This window comes from Pogoniulus pusillus, chromosome 6 (assembly GCF_015220805.1).
Source record: "Pogoniulus pusillus isolate bPogPus1 chromosome 6, bPogPus1.pri, whole genome shotgun sequence".
NCBI classification, from domain to species: domain Eukaryota; kingdom Metazoa; phylum Chordata; class Aves; order Piciformes; family Lybiidae; genus Pogoniulus; species Pogoniulus pusillus.
The window spans coordinates 12,550,672-12,571,631 of record NC_087269.1 but is presented as its reverse complement, the minus strand read 5'-3'; the positions used below and the strand labels follow the sequence as shown (position 1 = coordinate 12,571,631).

Here is a 20,960-nt window from a genome sequence, read left to right as displayed (position 1 = left end):
GGCAACAGAGACAGAGTGGTATTGTATAAAATATGTGTTTCCTGCTGCCAGTTATTATGTACAACTTTATACTTTATTCCTGACAGTGTACACAGGAACATAGTTGTAACATGTTCCATTAATTGCTGATGTTCACACTGAAGGACCTTCCAAGAAGCTCATTGCTTTACTGGGACTGGCTTTCAGACCGTTTCAACTCCCCAGTTGTTTGCTGTGTTTTCATTTCAGGATTATCCTCTCCAATTTCATGCGGCCAAAGGCTTTTAAATAATTTTTTAATGGTAGATATTCCCTCACCTGGAGTACTTTTTGTCTTTTCCTTGGAATAAAATTCCAACAAAATGTGATTTGTCTTTTTTGCAAAGTCATATTTTGCATCTTTCCCTCATAGATCATTTCTAGCAGTATAGATATAAGAACACTGTAAAACTAGGGCAAGGGAGTAATTCATAACACTCAGAACTACAAGGCTTTTGCTTTCCATTCTGATTAAGGTTGCTCACAATATTTTGAGGGTGAAAATGACAAATGTTTGCTTGTTTACTTTTTCCTTTTTTTTTCTTCCTCTGCCACACTGGGTGCAAATTTTCTGTCACTCCTTGTAAGACAGAGCCTCAGTAAATGGGTTGTAACACTTGAACTGTTTGTATAATGATGCTTGCTTTGTGACTGCAAATTTCTGAAGGACTTGCATGCTTTTGTGATTCACTAAAGGGACAATTCCTGACTCAGCTTGCAGGAGGACAGCTGCAGGAATGCTTCTGAGCAGAGGAGTATGTGAGACAATAGTTTTATGTTTCCCACATTAAATTACTCATCGTTTGTTAGGATAAAACACGGCAAAATGCAGGACAGGAGGACATATGATCAGGATTATTATGTCCACTAGATACTATTAAATTCACTGTTTGACCTATGTGACAAAACTACAGGTGCCATTTCACAAATAGTGGGGAATGAGCTGTTGATGGTCAGTAATCATACATCCAGTCGATTCTCTTCTCTCACCTTTTATCATCAAGTTGGCTCTGAAGGAGCTCTTGTGTAAGAGCTGGTAAAGAGCCAAGCCCGTGTAAGACCAAAGACATCTTGGAAGTCCTGCAAGGCAGACAGAGCCATGCTGTCTCTGAGAGCTGTCTGGTTATTTTCAGTGGGACAGAGTCTATAGAGCTGCAGAATTCCTTTTTTCAAAGTCATTGCTTACTACTAAGTAACTGATGGGCAGAGCCCACAAAATTATATCCATGACAGTGAAAGATTTTAGTGGTGAGAATTCATACTGCACTTGCAAATTATTGGCCTGCCTGGCTGCTCATTTGTATTTTAAGCAGGTGTCACTTGTTGAATAATCTTAATTCTAGATTAGACAGTACAAATTAGAGAAAAATCTCTTTCCTCTTTGTTACTGTGTTACTGAGCTACAAATGTTAGTAGAATATTTTTTGTTTGAATTGAAATTCTAAGATTATGAAGTCTTATTTTCCCTGTGGAGGGATTAGCTGCTGAGAAGGAAGTGAAGTATACCTTTCAGTCTCATCTGAATTGTTCTCTCACTGAGTGTCTACTTGTTGCTTTTGAAAAAAATGCCATTTAGAAAGTTAAATTTGCAGTTTAGCAACACCTCCAGGAAAACCAGAAACATAATTCCTATTTTAAACTTATATAAACTTTCAAAACCTAATGCTTGACAGGAATATCAGTAACGCTATGGCAGCACTTCTTGGAGTGGTTAAATAAAGATAAGCGTAGTAGGATGCCGCTGTCACTGAGATCTTGAGTAGGTTCACTGCCCAAGTAACCAACACTAGATGAAATTTAAGTATACAGATAAAAACCTGTGAGTGTACAGAAGAAAACTATGAATGCCTAGTGCTTTCTGCTTAGCTTTGGCTCCTCATTGCCAGATCTGAGAGGCGTAGTGTGCTGTCAACTGCATCAGGATTGAGGATGCTCAGCCACCCACAGGGCTCTGTTGGGGAAACATTGGATGTATGTTTTCCACATTTATAAGGGAGAATTATTTGGGTTTAATCATTCCTGAAAAAGTAGAGTCAGCATGCAGCCTGTGAGAACAACTCAGAAAACAGTCCACAAGCTTATTGCACTTACATTGCATCAAAATCAAGTGGAAGACTTACAAATGCAGTGACCTACTTCTAAATCTTGCTCCAGCCTATGATCACCATCGTGAAGACAGAAAACATGCCTATTGATTTCTTCTCCCTGCCATTACTATTGACAGGCTGTTTTAGCAGAAAAGGAAAAGGCAGAAGTAGATTATAAACTGGGACTGTGTTTCTGTATTGCTCTGTAAGCAGTTACTGGCATCCTCTGCAGTTGGCTACAAATGTGCAGGGATTGTATTCCTGCTGCTGTAATAAAATTTTCTCTATATAACTACCTGCTATCTTCAAAGCTGAATGGGAGATAACTGGTAGAATGATCAATTAATTAAGCTCCTGATCCATAGTTAATACTCCAAGGGCTTTTCTGCTAAGCTAGGGGCAGCAGTGTTGACCACAGACTTTGCCATTACTGGCTATTTCATGTGAACTTTTTTAATCTTCTGCTTTGACATATGAGCATGAACTTTAGCTCAAACTGTATCTTCAAAAACAGAGGCAAGAGAACAGGGTGTGAAATACAGTTGGTAACAAACTTCTCTCTTGGGTTTTGTTCATGTGATTGCTCAGCTTTTTCTCTGCTGCTTGGTTGTTGTCCTAGCTTTGCTTTCTTCCCTGAGCAGTGAACCTGAGAAATTATGTGCATTATCCTTATATTTCTTTTTATTTCTATTTATTTTAATCTTATTTCTCTGAAATAGTGGATTCTGTTTGAATATTGCTTGTTTATGCTCATTGATTTTCAGCTTTGTACAGCAGGATGAAGGCTGTTAACACTTAAAAAAGTAGTTGGGAAGCACATCATAATGATTAGTAACTCTCTGCATTTTTGATCCTTTCATGTAGTAATTCTTTTGTGTTGGTTATGGGGGTAACTATCTCATAAAATGTCTATAAATGTTTGTATCTTTGTTTATTGATACATGTGATCATTGTCTTCCTGCAGCCAACAGAACTCCATTTTCTTTAGGTAATCCTCATGTAATTATTGCTTCACAGAAGCAACTGTTAAGCTTGGACTGAGGTGAGCTTTAGCAATAGCTAAAACTTCTTATCACAGGGATTTGAACTTGTCATCTCAGAATAAAACCACAAACTCTTCCCCCATCCTTACAGTTTTGTGTTCACATCCTTTATTCTACTCCAGGTCCTCCAGCACCTGAAAGAGAAAGAAATGTGTGAAATACAGATCTGTGACTATGAGAAGAAAATAAAAGAGTCTGAAATTAAATTAAAACAGCAAGAAACTGACTGTGAAACTGTGAGAACAGAGAGGAACCTGTACAGTCAAAACCTGATTGAAGCTAAGGTAGAAGGCTATGTTTTTCTTTGTGCTTGTTTTGCTGTTTTCTTTTTCTGATCTGATTTTGATTTGTTGAAAGGAAAGCACACTGGTTAAGTGACAGAGGTGGTTTCTGTATTCCTATGTCTTCTGGGAAAAGGAATGTTTTAGGTCTCTGGTCTCTTTTCTGGTCAGTTTGTCAATATCTGTACTTCAAGCTATGCACAAAATTATGATACAATGGAGCTATGGCATCACAAGACTCTATCAGAGAAGAAATGTTTTCCTTTCCATCCTGTCTCCATTTTCTTTTATTCCTTTAGGAGTTATCTGCATGTATGGGAAGCAGGGTATAAGGAGAATAAAACTTCCTCCTTGGCCCAGAATGTGTGTGCGCATTACTGTGAGTCATGATTTAGAAGGCAGAGGGAACACTTTCCCAGCTGAAGTGGAATTTTCTGACAGCACTTAATGCTTTCACCTTGCTTCATCCTTTCAGGGAGTGTCATTTTCCTCAGATAATGATGTTTTCCATTCATCTCTTCCTTGGGGATCTTGCTAAAAATACTAAAGGAAGAGAGCAGATCACTTAAGGATACATTCTATTATTCTGCTGTAAAGATCTAAAGTACAACACAAATATTACTGCACTTGACAGAGATTGAGACTTTGGATAGCTGTGATTTACAGCCTTGGGTTATTTCAGAATAAGATTTATAACATAAACATACATAGTAGATAATAAATTTATACTCTAGTTTGATTATGGAAGTGTTTCTCTTCAGAAGCAGATGGGAATGAACTGTTCAAGTTCCAGTCAAACTGTGTGCTGGATTTGATTAGCAGTGAACCGTTTTGCTGTGGGACTCTCTGCTTGACCTCTCTCTGCCTTTCATCAGTGGATGTGGTGTTGGGATTTTTGCTGCTTCCGAACAATCTCTCAGGCAAAATAAGGGTGAAAAATTGCAACACTGATGATTTATTTTTCTTTTACATACACAACATAAGTTTGCTTACTTCTGAAGAACTGGCATCTGTGTGGTGAGCTACAAAAGAGAGTCATTGGACACTGGAATGGGCTGCCTGGGGAGGTGGTGGAGTCGCCGTCCCTGGAGCTGTTCAAGGCAGGATTGGACGTGGCACTTGGTGCCATGGTCTAGCCTTGAGCTCTGTGGTAAAGGGTTGGACTTGATGATCTGTGAGGTCTCTTCCAACCTTGGTGATACTGTGATACTGTGAAAATGACCCAATGAACTTAGTTCATTTCAAGTTTTGTGAGTTATATAGTGCTATACACAGTGCTGGTCAGGGGTACAGCTGTCAGAGGCTGGTGTTTAGACTTTAATACCTTGTTTGGCTGAGCAAGTCCTGTGTGGGAAGATAGGTGATCCTAAAATATTTTGTGGCCAACACAGTACGATGTGTAGCTGTGAAAAATAGCCATTCATAATGCAGGAACAGGTTAGCCAGCTAGGAACCAAAAAGAAAAGAAAAAAATTTTTGTGTTAAAAAATATGGTCAGTTCTTTTGCCCTTTGGGAAGTAAACAAACCAGTTCTTTTTCCTTTTCGGAAGTAAAACAAATCTAGCTTGTTTAGATAAAGCTAGATCTAAGTATTTTTGGATTGCTTAATGTGGAATGATCCCTTGTTGCCCATCTTGCTATTGCTCTCTAGAGTATCATAATGTTCAGCTCAGTAAAATCTCTTGGAAAAGACATGCTAGAAGGCTGTTAATATGAGATAAAGATCTGGTGCTTTCATCCTTGGGGTTTCTTTTGGTGTTAGGAGCTTATTTGTTTAAGCAAGTTGATTAGGAGCCCTGTTAGCAATATTTATGTTTTTATTGTTCTTCATTAAATACAGAATTAGGAATGGTTTGGGGCATATGTCTAAGCATTTTATTTTAAACCTCACTCATCTTTTACAATAGAGAGATTTAAAGGCTCTAGCAAAGACAGCTTTTAATAAGACTTTCTCATTCACAGACTGACTGAACGGGAAGGTAGGGAGGGCTGTTGAGAAGGGCATGTAGCAAAATGGTGAGGGCCAATAGCTTTAAACTGAAACAAGGTAGATTTAAGTTGGACATAAGGAAGAAGTTCTTTACAATGAGAGTGGTGAAATCCTGAGCGGGTTGCCCAAGGGTGTGGTTGAAAACCTGTCCCTGGAGACATTCAGGACCAGACTTGCTGTGGCCCTGGGCAGCCTGGCCCAGAGCCTGATCTAGTTGCTTACTTGGACAAGATGACCTTTGAGGATTCCTTTCAACCCAATGAAATTTGTGAATCAGTGAATATGCAAGCAGGTGAGCCTGATGGCATATTGCTACATTTATTCTCTGTTCATTTAATTTGCCAAATAGGTGTGGAATCCACAGATTATATTTTGAGGGCTATCAGACTACTAATGAGCACTTTCCTCGTACTGTTTGTGAAGACTGCCACCACTCGAGACCTTGCTTGCCTGTGTTAAGCATGCCATGCAAGAAAACATCACTCACACCTAGTAGTGGTAGACAGTATTGGAAGAGCTCTAAGCTACCCTGTTTGGTAGTGAATCAGAATGTATTCACATGATAGGTTACGATGTCTGTGAGGTGGCAGTGTCTGGCAGAAGAGTAATGACTTCCAAGGCTGCTTTGATTAGATGCAGAAGAGCAGGTCTGTCTAAGCAGTGAGGGTATTGGCCTCCATTTCATGTCACAACATACACTGCCACTGCAGTGGGCACAGTTTCTTCATTTTGTAGTGGCTGGCACCTCTGTGCTGTGAGTGTGTGAAGTATTTTGAGTATCCTGATCTCTCTGCTGTGCTACCAGGATTTTTGATCTGTGTTTTGAGATTAAAATATATCTAAATATTCTCATAGCAAAGACTTCTCTATCTCTTCTCCCCCTTGCAGCTGTGTGCAAGCTAGGCAAAATAGAAGCTTATCAGCTTTTCCTGTACGCCCTTACAGGCATATAGGTATCTTACTTATGGACATACAAGGTAACAAACAGATGGATAGGATCAGAATCCTATGAATTTGTGTTAACTGCTAGTTCTTTGCAAGTGTCCAGCACATTAAATTAAGTGGTTTATTATGCTCATAATTGATAGTCTTTTTTTTTCAATGTATTCTTTATTTTTACTGCAGTGTCATGCTGACATAAATAGAAAATTGTCATTTAATAAAACTGTTCCTGTCCTGTACATGTCTTGTGGCATGTACAACAGATCTCTACTTGAGCACTGTGGCTACATTCTCCAATGCAGCCTGAACTCCCAGTCACAAAATTACTCTTTTCTGATGCCTCTCCTGTCCTGTTAGGAGGAACTAGCAGAAGTGACGAACAAACTGAAAACTGTGACACTTCAGGTGGAACAGCTAAAAGAGGAGATTGCAAACAAGGAAGCAGCCCTTGTGAAAGCACAAGAAGATCATCAGCAAATAGAGAAGGAGAAGGAATCAATGAAAGTAAGAGCCTGTACACATTCTTACAAAGGATGGTTTTCATGATTTCACAGACTGCGTCGTCTTGCTGATCTCTGGTAGCTGTTTTGTTCTGTTTTAATAAACTGTTCTGTAATTGAAGCACAAGATCTCAGTAACCTTCAGAGGCTATGTTAGATAAATTTTACATCTACCTGACAAATCTAATCTCAACCTATGATTATAATCAAGAACCTGGATTGCCTGTTGAAAGCTTTAAATTTCTTGGTGACTGAAGATTTTATTTTAAAATTCCATTTTGCTTGCAGAAATGTGCACTTCTGGGATAGCTTGATTTAGCAATCTTTTTAGTACAGACCCTTGTAAATAACTTTTTCTGTCCTTCTGCTGGTTTTAAGTGCAAACCCTACTATATTACATTTACAATCTCATGTCTCTGTGTGACTAGCAAGCATTAGACTTCTGGTCATTATGCAGTGCCTTTTAGTGGGTCCCTAGTGGTTTCCTGGGCTGCATCAGAAGTGTGGCCAGCCAGTCGAGGGAGGTGATTCTCCCCCTCTACTCCGCTCTGGTGAGACCTCACCTGGAGTACTGTATCCAGTTCTGGAGTCCCCATTACAAGAAGGATGTGGATGTGCTGGAGCGTGTCCAGAGAAGGGCCACTGGGATGATCAGAGGGCTGCAGCACCTCTCCTGTGAGGACAGACTGAGGGAGTTGGGGCTGTTCAGTCTGGAGAAGAGGAGGCTGTGAGGTGATCTTATTGTGGCCTTTCAGTATCTGAAGGGGGCCTACAGAAAAGCTGGGGAGGGACTTTTCAGGATATCAGGAAGTGACAGGATTAGGGGGAATGGAGGGAAGCTGGAGATGGGTTGGTTCAGGCTGGACATGAGGAGAAAGTTCTTCAGCATGAGAGTGGTGAGAGCCTGGAATGGGTTGCCCAGATAGGTGCTTGAAGCTCCGTCCTGGAGGTGTTTAAGACCAGGCTGGATGGGGCTCTGGCCAGCCTGATCTAGGGTAGGGTGTCCCTGCCCATGGCAGGGGGTTGGAACTAGATGATCCTTGCAGTCCCTTCCAACCCTGACTGATTCTATGATTCTATGCACAGAAAGTTATTTTAATATTGTGGTATAAAGCAGCAAGAATCTGATTTAAATGAAAGGAAAACAAAGCTTTGGCTCTTTTCAGCACTGGTTGCAGCCCGTCCTTAAATAACTCATTGGATTTGTGGTGGTATCTCAAAACAGTCTGCTGTGCTCTGAAAAGATTTAAGGAATTACTGGTCACAGCAGCTTACTTTTCTCTTCACTAAGCACTAGGAGAAAAAGCCAAAACCAGGAAACAAGCACTGGCCCAATAGAAGTCCCCTGCCACTTTCCACAATGTTTTCTTTTGTCAGTTTATTGCTGTGCTGCAATGACTCCTTGAGTTTTCAGCCCCTCTCAGCACATTACAGTTATGACAAGATGTCAATAGAGCTTTGTAAAAAGGTGATGAATTTGTGTTCCTGTACCTGATCTGTCTCAAGAGTTGTTCTATCAGTGATGGAGAAGTCAAACAGCATCTCATTTCTTGTGTGCAGCTTTCTGCCTTAACTAGTCCCCAGTTCTGTCTCATCACCTCAGAACTGTCTGCAGCCTGTTTGACAAACACATGATTGCTACATGGTTTACCTACTCAGTTATTCACTACGAAGTATGTCCATACACTGACATCACATTACTGACTAGCTTCGGGGCATCATGGTCTTCTACCTGAATGTCTCTGCTGAATACTAAAGCAGAAGAGAATTCAGAGGAGGAGATGATTGACACAAACACAAAAGAACCCAATTATTTCTGTAGCAACCTGGCTTCAATTTTTTGTGTTTGTACTGATGTGAAGGAAGCAAGAGAGACGGTCCTGAGAAATTAAAGAACATGTTAAATCATGGAGAACTGGGGTTTCATAGGAATGAGATTATACAGACATTATACTTATGCTTGCCTCAGCTGACATAAAGGTCTGTAAAAGGTGTAATCATGGTAAATGAAACAAAGGATGCCTGATCAAAGACACTACAAATATATATCCTCTAACTCGTTATGTCAGCATTCTGTGTCCAGACTCAGTTGTACCTTTTATAAAGAGTATTTTCCTCTTACCTCTAGAACAAAAAAACCCCAAACCTCTCTTAATGTATGCTAATATGTCTGAAACTAAACAATAATATGGTCCAACATAAATTATTATTTCATGCTGACTGTTCCTCAGTTCTTAACAACTCTGAACCAGCTTCAAATGAGCTGTGGTGATTTACAGCAGTTTCAGACCTGATCAATTTTCTGCTTGCACAGCAACTGTGTTTATTCATTTCCTTTTCTCTTGCCTAATGTACCCAGTCCTTCATACTGTAAATTTTAGCATAATTATTCTAATTGGAAGTCCTATTAGCTTGTGAGGCCTCTGTGTGTCTTAAAGTATTTATGTTCTTTACCGTACAAGGCGGTTTAGATTTATTTTAACTTAGTGCATTTCAGTGAGATTTGTTTGTATGAATGTAAGCTGCCAACATCTAATGCCGCTTTTTGTTTGCAACTCATATTTTTTCTGACATGAGGAGAACATAGAATTTTGATATATTAAAAAAATATTATCCAGCAATGGCAAACACAAGCAGTTTTACATTTGTAGACAGCTTTTACACACTGTTGACCGCATTTCAATATGAAGTGGCTTGCACTTTTATTCAGCTGATGGATTCTGATGACCATCTAACACTGAGTAAGAGAGGTATGAGTATGGCACATATGGAAAAATGAAGATCTTATTAAAGCAAGTCAGAATGGAAGAAGTTATATCATTATTACAATGGGACTGTTTGTGTCTTAAATCAATGCTTTTGCAGGTGCAGCCTTCATCACAGTCACATTCTTTCTGTGTTGGATGATGCTCTTTCCCACAAGGCAGCTTGAACATCGTTCTTGATAAGGGTCAGATCTGTGGCAAAGACTTTCAGTCAAGGCTTGGAAGTTTTCGTATCTGTGAAAATGGACTGCAGTCAGCTAGTTGCATCTTGACTCTAATTGCCTAGCAATGACAGAAATTTCTAATAATCCAGGAGGACTGTATGAGTTTTTATTGACATAGATGCCTGGTGTTAGAGTTCATGACAGGGGTTGTTTAGCCTGGAGAAGAGGAGGCTCAGGGGTGACCTCCTTGCTGTCTACAACTACCTGAAGGGAGGCTGTAGCCAGCTGGGGGGTGGCCTCTTCTCCCAGGCAACCAGCAATAGAACAAGGGGACACAGTCTCAAGTTGTGCCGGGGGAAGTATAGGCTGGATGTTAGAAGGAAGTTCTTCACAGAGAGAGTGATTTGCCATTGGAATGGGTTGCCCAGGGAGGTGGTGGAGTCCCTGTCTCTGGAGGTCTTCAAGAAAAGCCTGGATGAGGCACTTAGTACCATGGTCTAGTTGACTGGCTAGGGCTGAGTGCTAGGTTGGACTGGATGATCTTGGAGGTCTCTTCCAACCTTGTTGATTCTATGATTCTATATGATTCTATGACAGAATCCAGTGTCAGTTTCTCTTACTGGTATGCAATCACTGTAACACTGCATTGCTTCTGATGTTTAGGGACAGACCTTCTTTTCCCAGTCTTCTTCATCTACACATCCACTAAAAAAAGAGAAGTGCTACAGCTCTTTAATGTTGTTCTCCCATGCCTAGTTGCCATCTTCTCCACCAATTCTGTTATTCCAGTCTGAAACCTGTCCCAGGTTGGTGCTCCTTGGCTTTGCAAAGCATGGATGGTTGCCCTTTCCAACTGTCCTTTCTCACATTCTAAACTGTTTTTACTGTGTTGTTACTTAGACATCATTGAAAAGTTTTCCAAGTCTGACCTATTTGAATGAAATGTCCCTGAGTTACATGAAACATTCTCATAGATAAAAATCCATTGTAATGTTTATTGTGTGCAACACAACAATAGTAAAATACTGTTTACAGCATTTCAATAAGGATCTTCTTTTTTCCTTGCCTTAGTATTTTTTCTCAAAAATGGATAAAATGTGTATCTGTCAGGAAAGGAGAAAAATACATGAAATGTTACTAAAATCCTAACTTTTCATCTCAGATTTAGGTAATAGGAAGTTGTTACTGTATGATTTGCTATATTCCTTGACTCCATCAGGATGAACTGCTTAAAATGAAAAATAAGGCTCTGGAAACCAAACGTTTCTTAGATGATCAGGAGGCAGAAGAGAGAAGACTCCTAAAAATCATTGCTGAAGCTGATGCTGAGAGGTTGAGGCAGAAGAAGGAAATTGACCGGGTGAGAACCTCTAATTTGGCTTTTCAAACAGACTCTATTCTATTCCCTCATTTGTCCAGTGTATACTTAATGTATTGATCCCTAGCTACTGTAAATGTGGTACTACTGAAGCTGTACAGTGCTGTTGAAACAAAAATATTAAGAAGTGAGGGGAATATGTAGTTTGTACATTCAGGTGGAAATGCCATGTCCAGCAGGAGGAGGGAGGTGGTTGCTCCCTTGTGCTTGGCTCTGGTGAGCACGCATGTCAAATATTGTGTTCAGTTTTTGACAGAGATGTCAAGGTGCTGGAGCCAGTGCAGAGGAGGGCAATGAAGCTGGTGAAGAGTCTGGAGAATAAATCTTATATGGAGTAACTGAAGGAGCTGGGACTGTTTATTTTGAAAAAGAGGACTCTGGGAAGAGACTTCATCACTCTCTACAGCTACCTGAAAGGATGTTGTGGAGGGATTGGTGCTGGTCTCTTCTCATAGGTAATTAGCGATAGAACAAGAGGGAATGGCCTCAGGCTGCGACTGGGTAGGTTTAGACTGGACATTAGGATTTTTTTTTTTCCCAGCAAGAGTGGTCAGGCACTGGAATGGGCTTCCCAGGGAGGTGGTTGAGTCACCAGCCCTGGATGTGTTTAAAGGCTGTTTAGATGTGATGCTTGAGAATATGGTTCAGGGGTGAACGTTACAAGGTGGGGTTATGAACTGGGCTTGATGATCCTGGGGTTCTTTTCCAACCTAAATATTTTTTCAATTCTGTGGCTGAACCTTTTTAGAGGAACTTTTAGGGCCTTGCCATATTTCTTTCAGTAATAATAATGAAACGCCTTAAGGCACATGATTTTGATTGGTGCAGTTATTGTCATGATACTTCGGGGTTGTACTGAGGGAACTGTGACTGAGTTATTGCTTTGATCTGCATCCTTAGGTTATCAATGAGAGAGATATCCTGGGATCTCAGCTAGTTCAGCGCCACGAAGAAGCAGTTCTGCTCTATGAAAAGATAAAAATCCAGCAGTCCATCTTAAACAAGGGTGAAGCTCAGTACCGACAGAGGATGGAGGACATCCGGCTTCTCAAGCTGGAGATCAAAAAACTTCATCGTGAGAAGGGGATACTTGACAAGAACGTAGCTGACGTGGAGGAGCTCAGGTAGAAAAGCTGATTGAATATATTTCCATAGGACTGCATCTGTATTTGAGACAGAAAATAAGTTTCATGCATGGTGAAGATTGGTATCAACATTGTACCTTGAAGAAGGGTTGTTTGGTTTGACCTCAAATGCTCACTAGATTAAATTCACAGAACAATGAAAATGTAAGAAGGAAGAAGGGAGAGAAAAAGACATCTTGGCCAAAGTTGAAATAGTTTCTCTATTTCCCCTTGTACTGTGGATTACTGCCTCTGGGATAAACTGGACAGACAGCAACAGAAACAGTATTCCTAGTTCAGTAAGCTACTTAGTGGCATACAAGGCCCAAAGTAGTGGAACTACTTTTTAGTAGGTAATCTGCAGAGGACAGGAAATACTTGATATAACAAACCCCTGCATATTTTCAGAGCTCTGTCCTTCCAGATTTATATGCTGATTTGCTCTCCAAGAGAGAATTAGTTACATTTTCATTGAAAGATGTGTTTCTTTAAAACAGACATTTAATAGCTGCATCCTTTTTCTCTGGTTTAATGTTTCCCTTCTGTTTCCTAACCCTCTCTATTTGAGGTGTATTCTTTGCTGATGGGAGACTTGTCATTTTCTATAGAAGCAGCACTGGTTTGTAAGGAGAGGCAGCTATGTTTTTAAAATACAACCACCATATTCTCTAATGCTGCCACAGTTTTGGGGGAGATCTTTGGCTCAACTGTATCAATATAATTCCATGGCTTTCTCTGGAGCAAATTAACTTCAGTCTGTGATCAGTCCCATTGACTGCAGCGGAATTATGCCAGTTTGATTTGATGTAACAGAAAGGACAACTGGGCACAAAACATTAGCAATTACAGTTTTCATCGACTGGCTGCAGATAGGAATAGGATTTGAACTTGCTGCCCACATGCATTCAGCTGAAAGTCTGTTACTGTATCGAAACCCAGCGATGGTAGTGAAGTGTAGTGCAAGGCATGCCATGATGGGTGGATCAATTCTTGCTAACTGCATCAGCAATCACATACTTTAATGAAGTCCAAGACCATCATGAGAACTGCCTGTCGAAGGACTCTATTTATCACTTGTGCTGCTAATTAGCTTTCTTGATGTGCCAATTGGAGATAGTTGCTTTTTTACCTCTTCCGTAACCTTGCTCAACCTCATAGTTAAGAAAAGGTCTTTTTCCCTCTACTGAGCAAAATGCAACTCTGAGCTTGGTGGAAAATGGTTCAGTGGTGGAGTAGGCACATGGTGATCCTGCACACCCTTTCCTCTTACAGCACTTATCTGCTCACAGAAGTGCTAAGGGTTGGACCATTGCAAGCTGTGTCTTCTTTTCCTCCCCTCAGTCCTGTATGCCCACCTTAAAATTGATTTTAAATACGGCAACAAATCACCTCTGAAATTCCTTGAGAGGTAATAAGAGTAAAAGAGATAAATCCTGGGTTCTCTGAAGAACAGTGTATATCATACTTATGTCCTAGAGTGTGTTTTATTTACACATGCAGATGGCTCACAAAAACACAGACTGTTAGATTTAATACAGGGGTAACCGGATGTGATTCTATAACTGATTCATAGGCTACTCTGGATGAATTAAGTATCTTTCTGTCCTTATGTGCTAGTTTGAAGCAAGCTAGAGTGTTTTGGTGAAAAGAACTAGATAATGGGCAGTGAAAAGGTAAACATGGTTGTGTCTCTTCTCTCACAGTCTCACTGAGAGTTCTGGGAAGAAGAAGTAAACAATAGATAACATTCTCCATTTTGTCTCTCTCTCTGCCTTTGTCTTCAGACCTAGCCACATCTCCTTAACCCCACTGCCACTAACCTTACTTCTTAACCTCTTGGCTACACCTCTATTCTTTTCTCAGGATTGGGGTAAGGTTGAAAGGGGCAAGGGGAGGTGTTGGGGTGGTTTGAGAGCCCCTTCTGGGGACTCAGGTTTCTGGGAGGGGAGTTGTGCTTCTGTATTACTTTTTTTGTGTATATTTCTGTATATAACTATATATATTGTAAATAGCTGCTTGTATATTGTGCTGCTGTAAAATGAATAGCTTCATTTGTATTCCTGGAGGCCTTCTGTGATGGTTTGGGCTCTTACCCGCCCCCCCACACTTTGTATTTGCCCCAGCTAACTCAGACGGACCCTGGGAATATAGATGAAGCAATTTATTTACAGCTAGCAGAATTTACAAGCAGCTATTTACAATATATACAGTTATATACAATTATATACAGAAATATACAAAGGATAAACAATACAAAAGCACAACTCCCCTCCCAGAAACCAAGGTCCCCAGGAGGGGCTTTCGAACCACCCCACCACCTCCCCTTGCCCTCTCAACCTTACCCCAGTCCTCAGGAAGAAGAGAGGTGCAGCCAAGAGGTTAGGGAGCAAGGTTAGTAGGAGCAAGGTTAATAAGATGTGACTAGGTCTGAAGGCAAAGGCAGAAGGATAAGACAAAATGGAGAATGTTTACTTCTTCTTCCCAGAGCTCTCAGCGAGACTGTGAGACAAGTTGACATCAATTGTTTTTCATTTCACTGCCTGTTATCTAGTTCTTTTACCAAAACATTCTAGCTTGCTTCAAACTAGCACACCTTCTGAGTTAGCTGGGGCAATTCAAAAGTGTGGGGGGGCGGATAAGATCCAAACCATCACACCTTAATGTACGTGGGAAGATGTAGGCAGCGAGATCCCATAGGTTGTGGAGTAGATTCTTCAGGAACTGAAGAAAAGTCCATTTTAGGAACCATTCTTACTAAATTGATTGAAGATGTCTAACTGTGTTACCTTATGGTTTCAGCTGTTCAGTGCTATCAGTGTCAGCTATTAATCACAAGATCCACTTGGCCAGTGCTGTAGTGAATGGGACAATTATTTGTTAATGTCCATGTTAGTGGCTTGGTTACATTGATGTGATTTCAGTGTGATATTTTTTCTTGTTGTTTTATGCTGATCTTAAGAAAGGAAGTTCATCGCATGCAGAAGGAACTATCAAGGGAACAGACTCGGTGCAAAGTTTTGAAAGAAGAACTGGAGAATCCCTTGAATGTTCACAGGTGGAGAAAACTAGAGGTGATATATCAGCATTTCAAGTTCCCAAATCCCGTATTACCAAATCAGTAACACAGCATAAAGCCTATTTCATTTACTGTAATGCAAATTATCAGGATGGGGCAGGCAGCCTGAAAATTTCCATAGTACCAGTGGAATGGTTAACTGCTGAATGGTTTCCTTGCACAATGCAATCAGTGTTATTTTTGTGTCATTTTCTCAATGAAAAATTGCAGAGGAATTTATAAAGAGCCAGTCAAATGCTAAAGGGGATAAGAATGCATGAGGTGAATTTAGAAGGGGGAGATTCCTTAACATGGATAACAAGAAAGAGTGTGATAGGGGAAAGATACAATCCTATTCTTACCAGTCTGGGAGATGGGTATGGGAAGAAAGGCAGAATGAAAAAGGGTCACAGAACAGGTAGATAGAGGAATGGACAGACATTAAGTCAGAAGGTAAATTACATCTGTGAGAAGAGGCCTGCACATAAACAGTGGTGGACTTAGAGAGGTAGCCACTGCAGGTACTGTGAGTTCAGCTGTTATGTATGCAGCAAGTCTAAATTTTCACACTATTTGAACCTGCCAAATGAAGAGTAAAAAACCCACAAACATCTCTAATGCACAGACCCAATATATGAACTTCAACTGGCATCACTGGGTACTTTTTAAGCAAGTCAGAGCCAGATGAGGTTTCTCTGCTGCATGAGTCTCTGATTTGATGACAGCCTGGGTTGCTCAGCTGCTCTAATAATGAGTGGTAACCTGCTACTGCTTACAGAAGTGGACCTGAATATGTTGGCTATGCTTACTAGCATGACAGTTAATTTCTGGTCTCTCCATGGTGAGCTTAAAGCTGAATGGTGTGCTTAGCTTTTCTCTTGGAAGGGAGATAGAGGATGCTGAGTCAGGGTCAAGACATTTAGGTACAATTTCCAAAAACCACCCGATAACAAGGGAAAATCAAGCCAGTCAAAATACCCAAATATCCAGGATAATGAATGTTTAAAGAGACATATAATAGGAAATTATTTCTTTCCATTCTAAGTCATTGATTTGTACTTGGAATACAGAAAGGCCAGCAGATGGCAAGATCCTTATGAAGTAATCCTGATGGGGTTTTGGTTCTATTCCTAACGAATAAACACTCTCAAATCACTACAGTTGTTACACACAACTTGAAGTGATGTTTGGGAAGGGCTATAAAAAAATAAAGGACTGAGTGGGTCATGGGGACTGAGCTGTTTTTTAGCCTGGTTTCTCAGGATTAAGTGTTGTGAGCACTTAATCCATATCTGAGTTAGTGTCCCAGTTACACCTCAATTTTTAGTCAATTTAGACAAAATCAGACAAAAGATTAAGAGCTACAAGATAGCATTTTCTTTTAAACTCAAGTAAATACACAGAGAGCAGGACTTCTTTGGAACCTCTGCTGCTCTGAATTTTATCCCTATGAGACACTACATGAGAAGAGAGAAACCATGAGAGGTGTTTTGAGTCCCTGAGTGGGGAAAAGCTTCAGAGTTTTCTCTTCATTAAAGGATGCAACAAGAGGATACAAAGTAAACTTTGTAGGCTGCTCTTTACAAAATTACTTGTTTGCTCCTTAGAGCTGCCTCGAGGTGGAATCTGTGACAAAAGAAGGAAAAGGAAAGGAGGAGAGACAGATGTTAACTCCTGGTCTTTACAGGCTCTGTAGATAGAGGGCAATGGTATAGTGCCTACACTGTAATCTTTTTAAGCACTTAATTCCATTGAAGAATGAGGATCCACACATATGAATGTTTTAAAGCCTCATAATAATTCATCAGTGTACCCTCATAATTTATTCCTCTTCTCCATTTGTTTCAAGACTATGTTGCAGTTACTCTTGTTCAAGAGAAAAAACTTTCCTTAAAACTCAATTGACATTGTCTGAAGTTCTTAAAGCAGAGTGAGGTACTTGCCCTGCTCTTCATTTGTCAGTGGGCAGTTTCAGTTTCTGCTGAAATTTATGTATTCACTTCCTTTGTCTTCCTTTCCATGTAGTTCTACCAATCTTTGTTGGTTGGGGTTTAAGCTCTGAAGGACTCCTATTTATATTAGTTGTTTTAAAAAGGATTCATGGGGGTAATATTGTTAAACATGAGCATGCTCCAACTGGTCTTCAAGAGGCAGAGATTCAACTCAGGACTGCTTGTATACATGTAATTAAAAAAAAAACCCCAACACTCCCCCTTAATTTTCTATTTGTCACCTTTGAACATGCAGATATTACTGTTTTCATTTGCAAGCAAGCAGCACTAACTTGTTCTAATTGTTGAGACTGCTTTGCTCTTCTCTAGGCCAGCGACCCAAGTACTTACGAGCTGATTCAGAAAATACAGAGACTCCAGAAGCAGCTTATCAGCAAGACAGGTGAAGTGATAGAGAAGGAATTGCTCCTTCAGGTACTGCAGCATCATTATTTTGTTGTATCTTATTAGCACATATGACTTACCCCACGTTCTCTACGCAGGTGTTCTTCCTGAATGTTCTCTAGATGCATGACTGTGAATTTCTTTTCAATGCCCCTTGGATGCTTTAGATGGCAGCACTGACTCACTAAACAGAACAAATAGCATCTGATTAGTTGATTTTTGTATTCTGGTTTCTGATACCTGGGCAACTCTGGAAAGTAAAATTAAAGGTTTGCTTCAGTTTATTCATGCCATAATTTAGTGTTCAAGTCAGTGTTAGACTTTTGTAAAGGGCTTTTTGTCCTTCTAAACACACCTAGTATGACCTGGACATGAAGGAAAATCCCTTTTTGATTCTGTTTCTGCTTAGCTTGTCTTTTGGCAGAAGGAATCCTACAGAGTTTCTGTGATTTAGATTTGTTGCTGTCTGGGCTATGTTTGACTTCAAGGTCTTGGTGCTGAGCTTTGCCAGAAACTAATTTTTGTGATATCTTATCTTTTTTTAACTGTCAGATGTCCCTTAACCTCAGTAATACCAATAAGATTTATGGTGTAGAATCAAAGAGGGACTATATTCCCATATTGCAAACATTGCTATCAAATACATATATTTAAAAGAAAAAAAGGACTGTCCCTGGGCTTCAATCATAGTTGTCAAACGTGGAAGTTTATCTCCTTTTCTCTGGTGACTGCAGAGATAGCTGCAGTTTGCCAAATCAAGGTATGATTTTAACATCTTGGTTTTAAATACCCTAATAATCTTGATGTCTAAATTGAGTATTACTCAATGGAGAGTGGAATGAGACCTGAATCTCCTTCTATCTTGAGGAGTAGCTCAGCAGATGCTGTCAAGGTGGGGTTTGTCTCTTTTTTTTCTTGTAGGAAAAAATAGCTCTGCAATTTTATTTGAAGGTAATGTATGAAGTATGATGCCTTTGCTTGGAAAAAGGTAATCGTTGTTGCATAGCACTGAAATGCTGTCAGTGAAATAGTTTGTTAGCTTAAACAAAATGTGACCAAAATAGCTTCCAAATTACTGTGCTTCACCCATGCACAAACCCAATTCTGTTAGATTTTTATATAGTATCTATTGCATATCTTACCTCTTCTTGAGTCTGCTCCCATTTAGCCATTATCATTATTTTGAAGTGAGGAACTGATATAGAGAGGCATTAAATTGCCTGCCCAAGAAGATCTTTGTAATAATAGGTATTTAAGACTATGGCACTGTGCTAGCTGTTGCCACAATTGTTCTGTCTATACAGCACTTCTTCTGTGGCAACTCTGTGGGATTTTTTGTTATTTTGCCAAATTTAATCAGGAATTGACTATATAAAATTCATTTATTGTATCCTAGATTGGCTGCCTGACCAACCTAGTGGCCTTCAGTGATAGAGTGATTGTATCAATGGATAAAGGGAGAGCTATGGATGTTGACTATCTGGACTGTGAGGCCTTTGAAAAGGTCTCCAAGAACATCCCTGTCTTTAAATAGGAGACATATGGATTTGATGGGTGAACTGTTGGGTGCATAAGGAATTGACTGGATGGTTGCATCCAGGGGTAGTGGTTAACAGCTTGATGTTCAGATGGAGACCGGTGACAAATGGTGTCCCATAGTGGCTTTTACTGGGTCCAGACAATGTAACAAGTGCAGGTTCAGCAAACAACGTGAAGATGTGTGGTGTCCTTGACACACTGGATTGATGGGATGTCATCCAGAGGTACATGGACAAGCTGGAGAAGTGGACCTGTGCGAACCTTATGAGGTTCAACAAGGCCAGGTATGGGGTCCTGCATGTCAGTTGGGGCAACCACTGGTATCAGCACAGTCCAGAGGATGAAAGGATTGAAAGTAGCCCTACAGAGATGGGCTTTGGAATACTGGTGGATGAAAATCTGGACATGAGCTGATAATGTGTGCTCGCAGCCCAGAAGGACAACCATGTACTGGATTGCATTAAAAGAAGTGTGGCTAGCAGGATGAGAGAGGTAACTCTGCCCCTCTGCTTCATTCTGGTGACACCCCTCCTGGAACACTGTGTCTGGCTCAGGACTTCTTAGCACAGGAAAGACATGGACCTGTCGGAGCAGGTCCAGAGGAGCGGCACAAAAATGATCAGAGAGCTGGAACATCTCTCCCATGAAAAAAAGGCTGAGAGTGTTGGGATTGTTGAGCCTGGAGAAGGCTCCAGGGAGACCTTCTAGTGGCCTTATAAGAAAGACAAACATATTGGCAGGGCCTGTTGTGACAGGACAAGGTGTAATGATTTTATTCTAAAAGCAGGTAGATTTAGACTAGATATAAGGAAGAAATTTTTGAGAATGAGAGTGGTGAAACACAGGCATAGGTTTCTCAGAGAGGCAGTAGATGCACTATCCCTGGAAACATTGAAGGTCAAGTTGGATAGGGCTCTGAATAATATGATCTAGTTGAAGTTGTTCCTGCTCATTGCAGGGCATGTTGGCCTATATGACCTTTAAAGGTCTCTTCCAACCCAAACAGTTTTGTGATTCTATGATTAAGTCAGGTACCAATTTCCTGTGCAACAATGCTGAAATGAATGTCTCCCTCTGAGACTCTGATGGTAAAGAGACAACCAAAAATACCATGCTCCACATTCTTTTCAGGGCTTTACCATCAACTCTTCTGAGCTTTTCTGGTTTGCCACAATGCTTTTAAGCCTTCCACAATGACTGAAATAGTGCTTTTTCATAGCAGAATGTAAGAAAGTGTAGCCAGAGATTGAGGACATGCCCCAGCTCATTTCCTCAAAGGGCTGTATGTCCCACTGAATAGGTCATTGATGTAGGGCTTGCAAGTTAAGTATAGTAGATGAGCTGCTTCTGCTAACTGGCTGGATAACCTCATACAAGTAATTTTATTCTTCTTTATACTACTTTTCTTTGTTATGATGATAAAATCTGTTTTGTGAAGTGATACTCTGATACTCACTAAAGCAAAGTGCTCTCTAGTAATTTATGAAAGTTATGCTGTCATGTTCCAGACTCCTCTGGTGCAAGAGTGAGCCAGAGTAACAGCTCCAGCAGAAGGAAGTTAATAGAGTGCAATAATGCTAACTTTCCAAAGGAAACTGAGCTGTGGGCACCAAGAATGTTGCTTCACCAGAAACTCCTTATGGGCAGTTTTTCCTTATTCAATAGAGTGTAGGTTTGG

At 40.4% G+C, this 20,960-nt stretch overlaps 1 protein-coding gene across 1 annotated transcript in view; it reads left to right on the top strand.

Annotated features, from left to right (window-relative positions):
* The window catches only part of CFAP58 (cilia and flagella associated protein 58), a 71,594-nt gene that overhangs the window by 25,741 nt on the left and 24,893 nt on the right, over nucleotides 1-20,960 (top strand). The window contains exons 10-15 of the mRNA XM_064144083.1: nucleotides 3,271-3,432; nucleotides 6,719-6,865; nucleotides 11,010-11,150; nucleotides 12,069-12,292; nucleotides 15,252-15,363; nucleotides 17,669-17,773. Coding sequence (XP_064000153.1) covers nucleotides 3,271-3,432; nucleotides 6,719-6,865; nucleotides 11,010-11,150; nucleotides 12,069-12,292; nucleotides 15,252-15,363; nucleotides 17,669-17,773 — 891 coding nt within the window. The remainder of the gene's footprint in view (nucleotides 1-3,270; nucleotides 3,433-6,718; nucleotides 6,866-11,009; nucleotides 11,151-12,068; nucleotides 12,293-15,251; nucleotides 15,364-17,668; nucleotides 17,774-20,960) is intronic.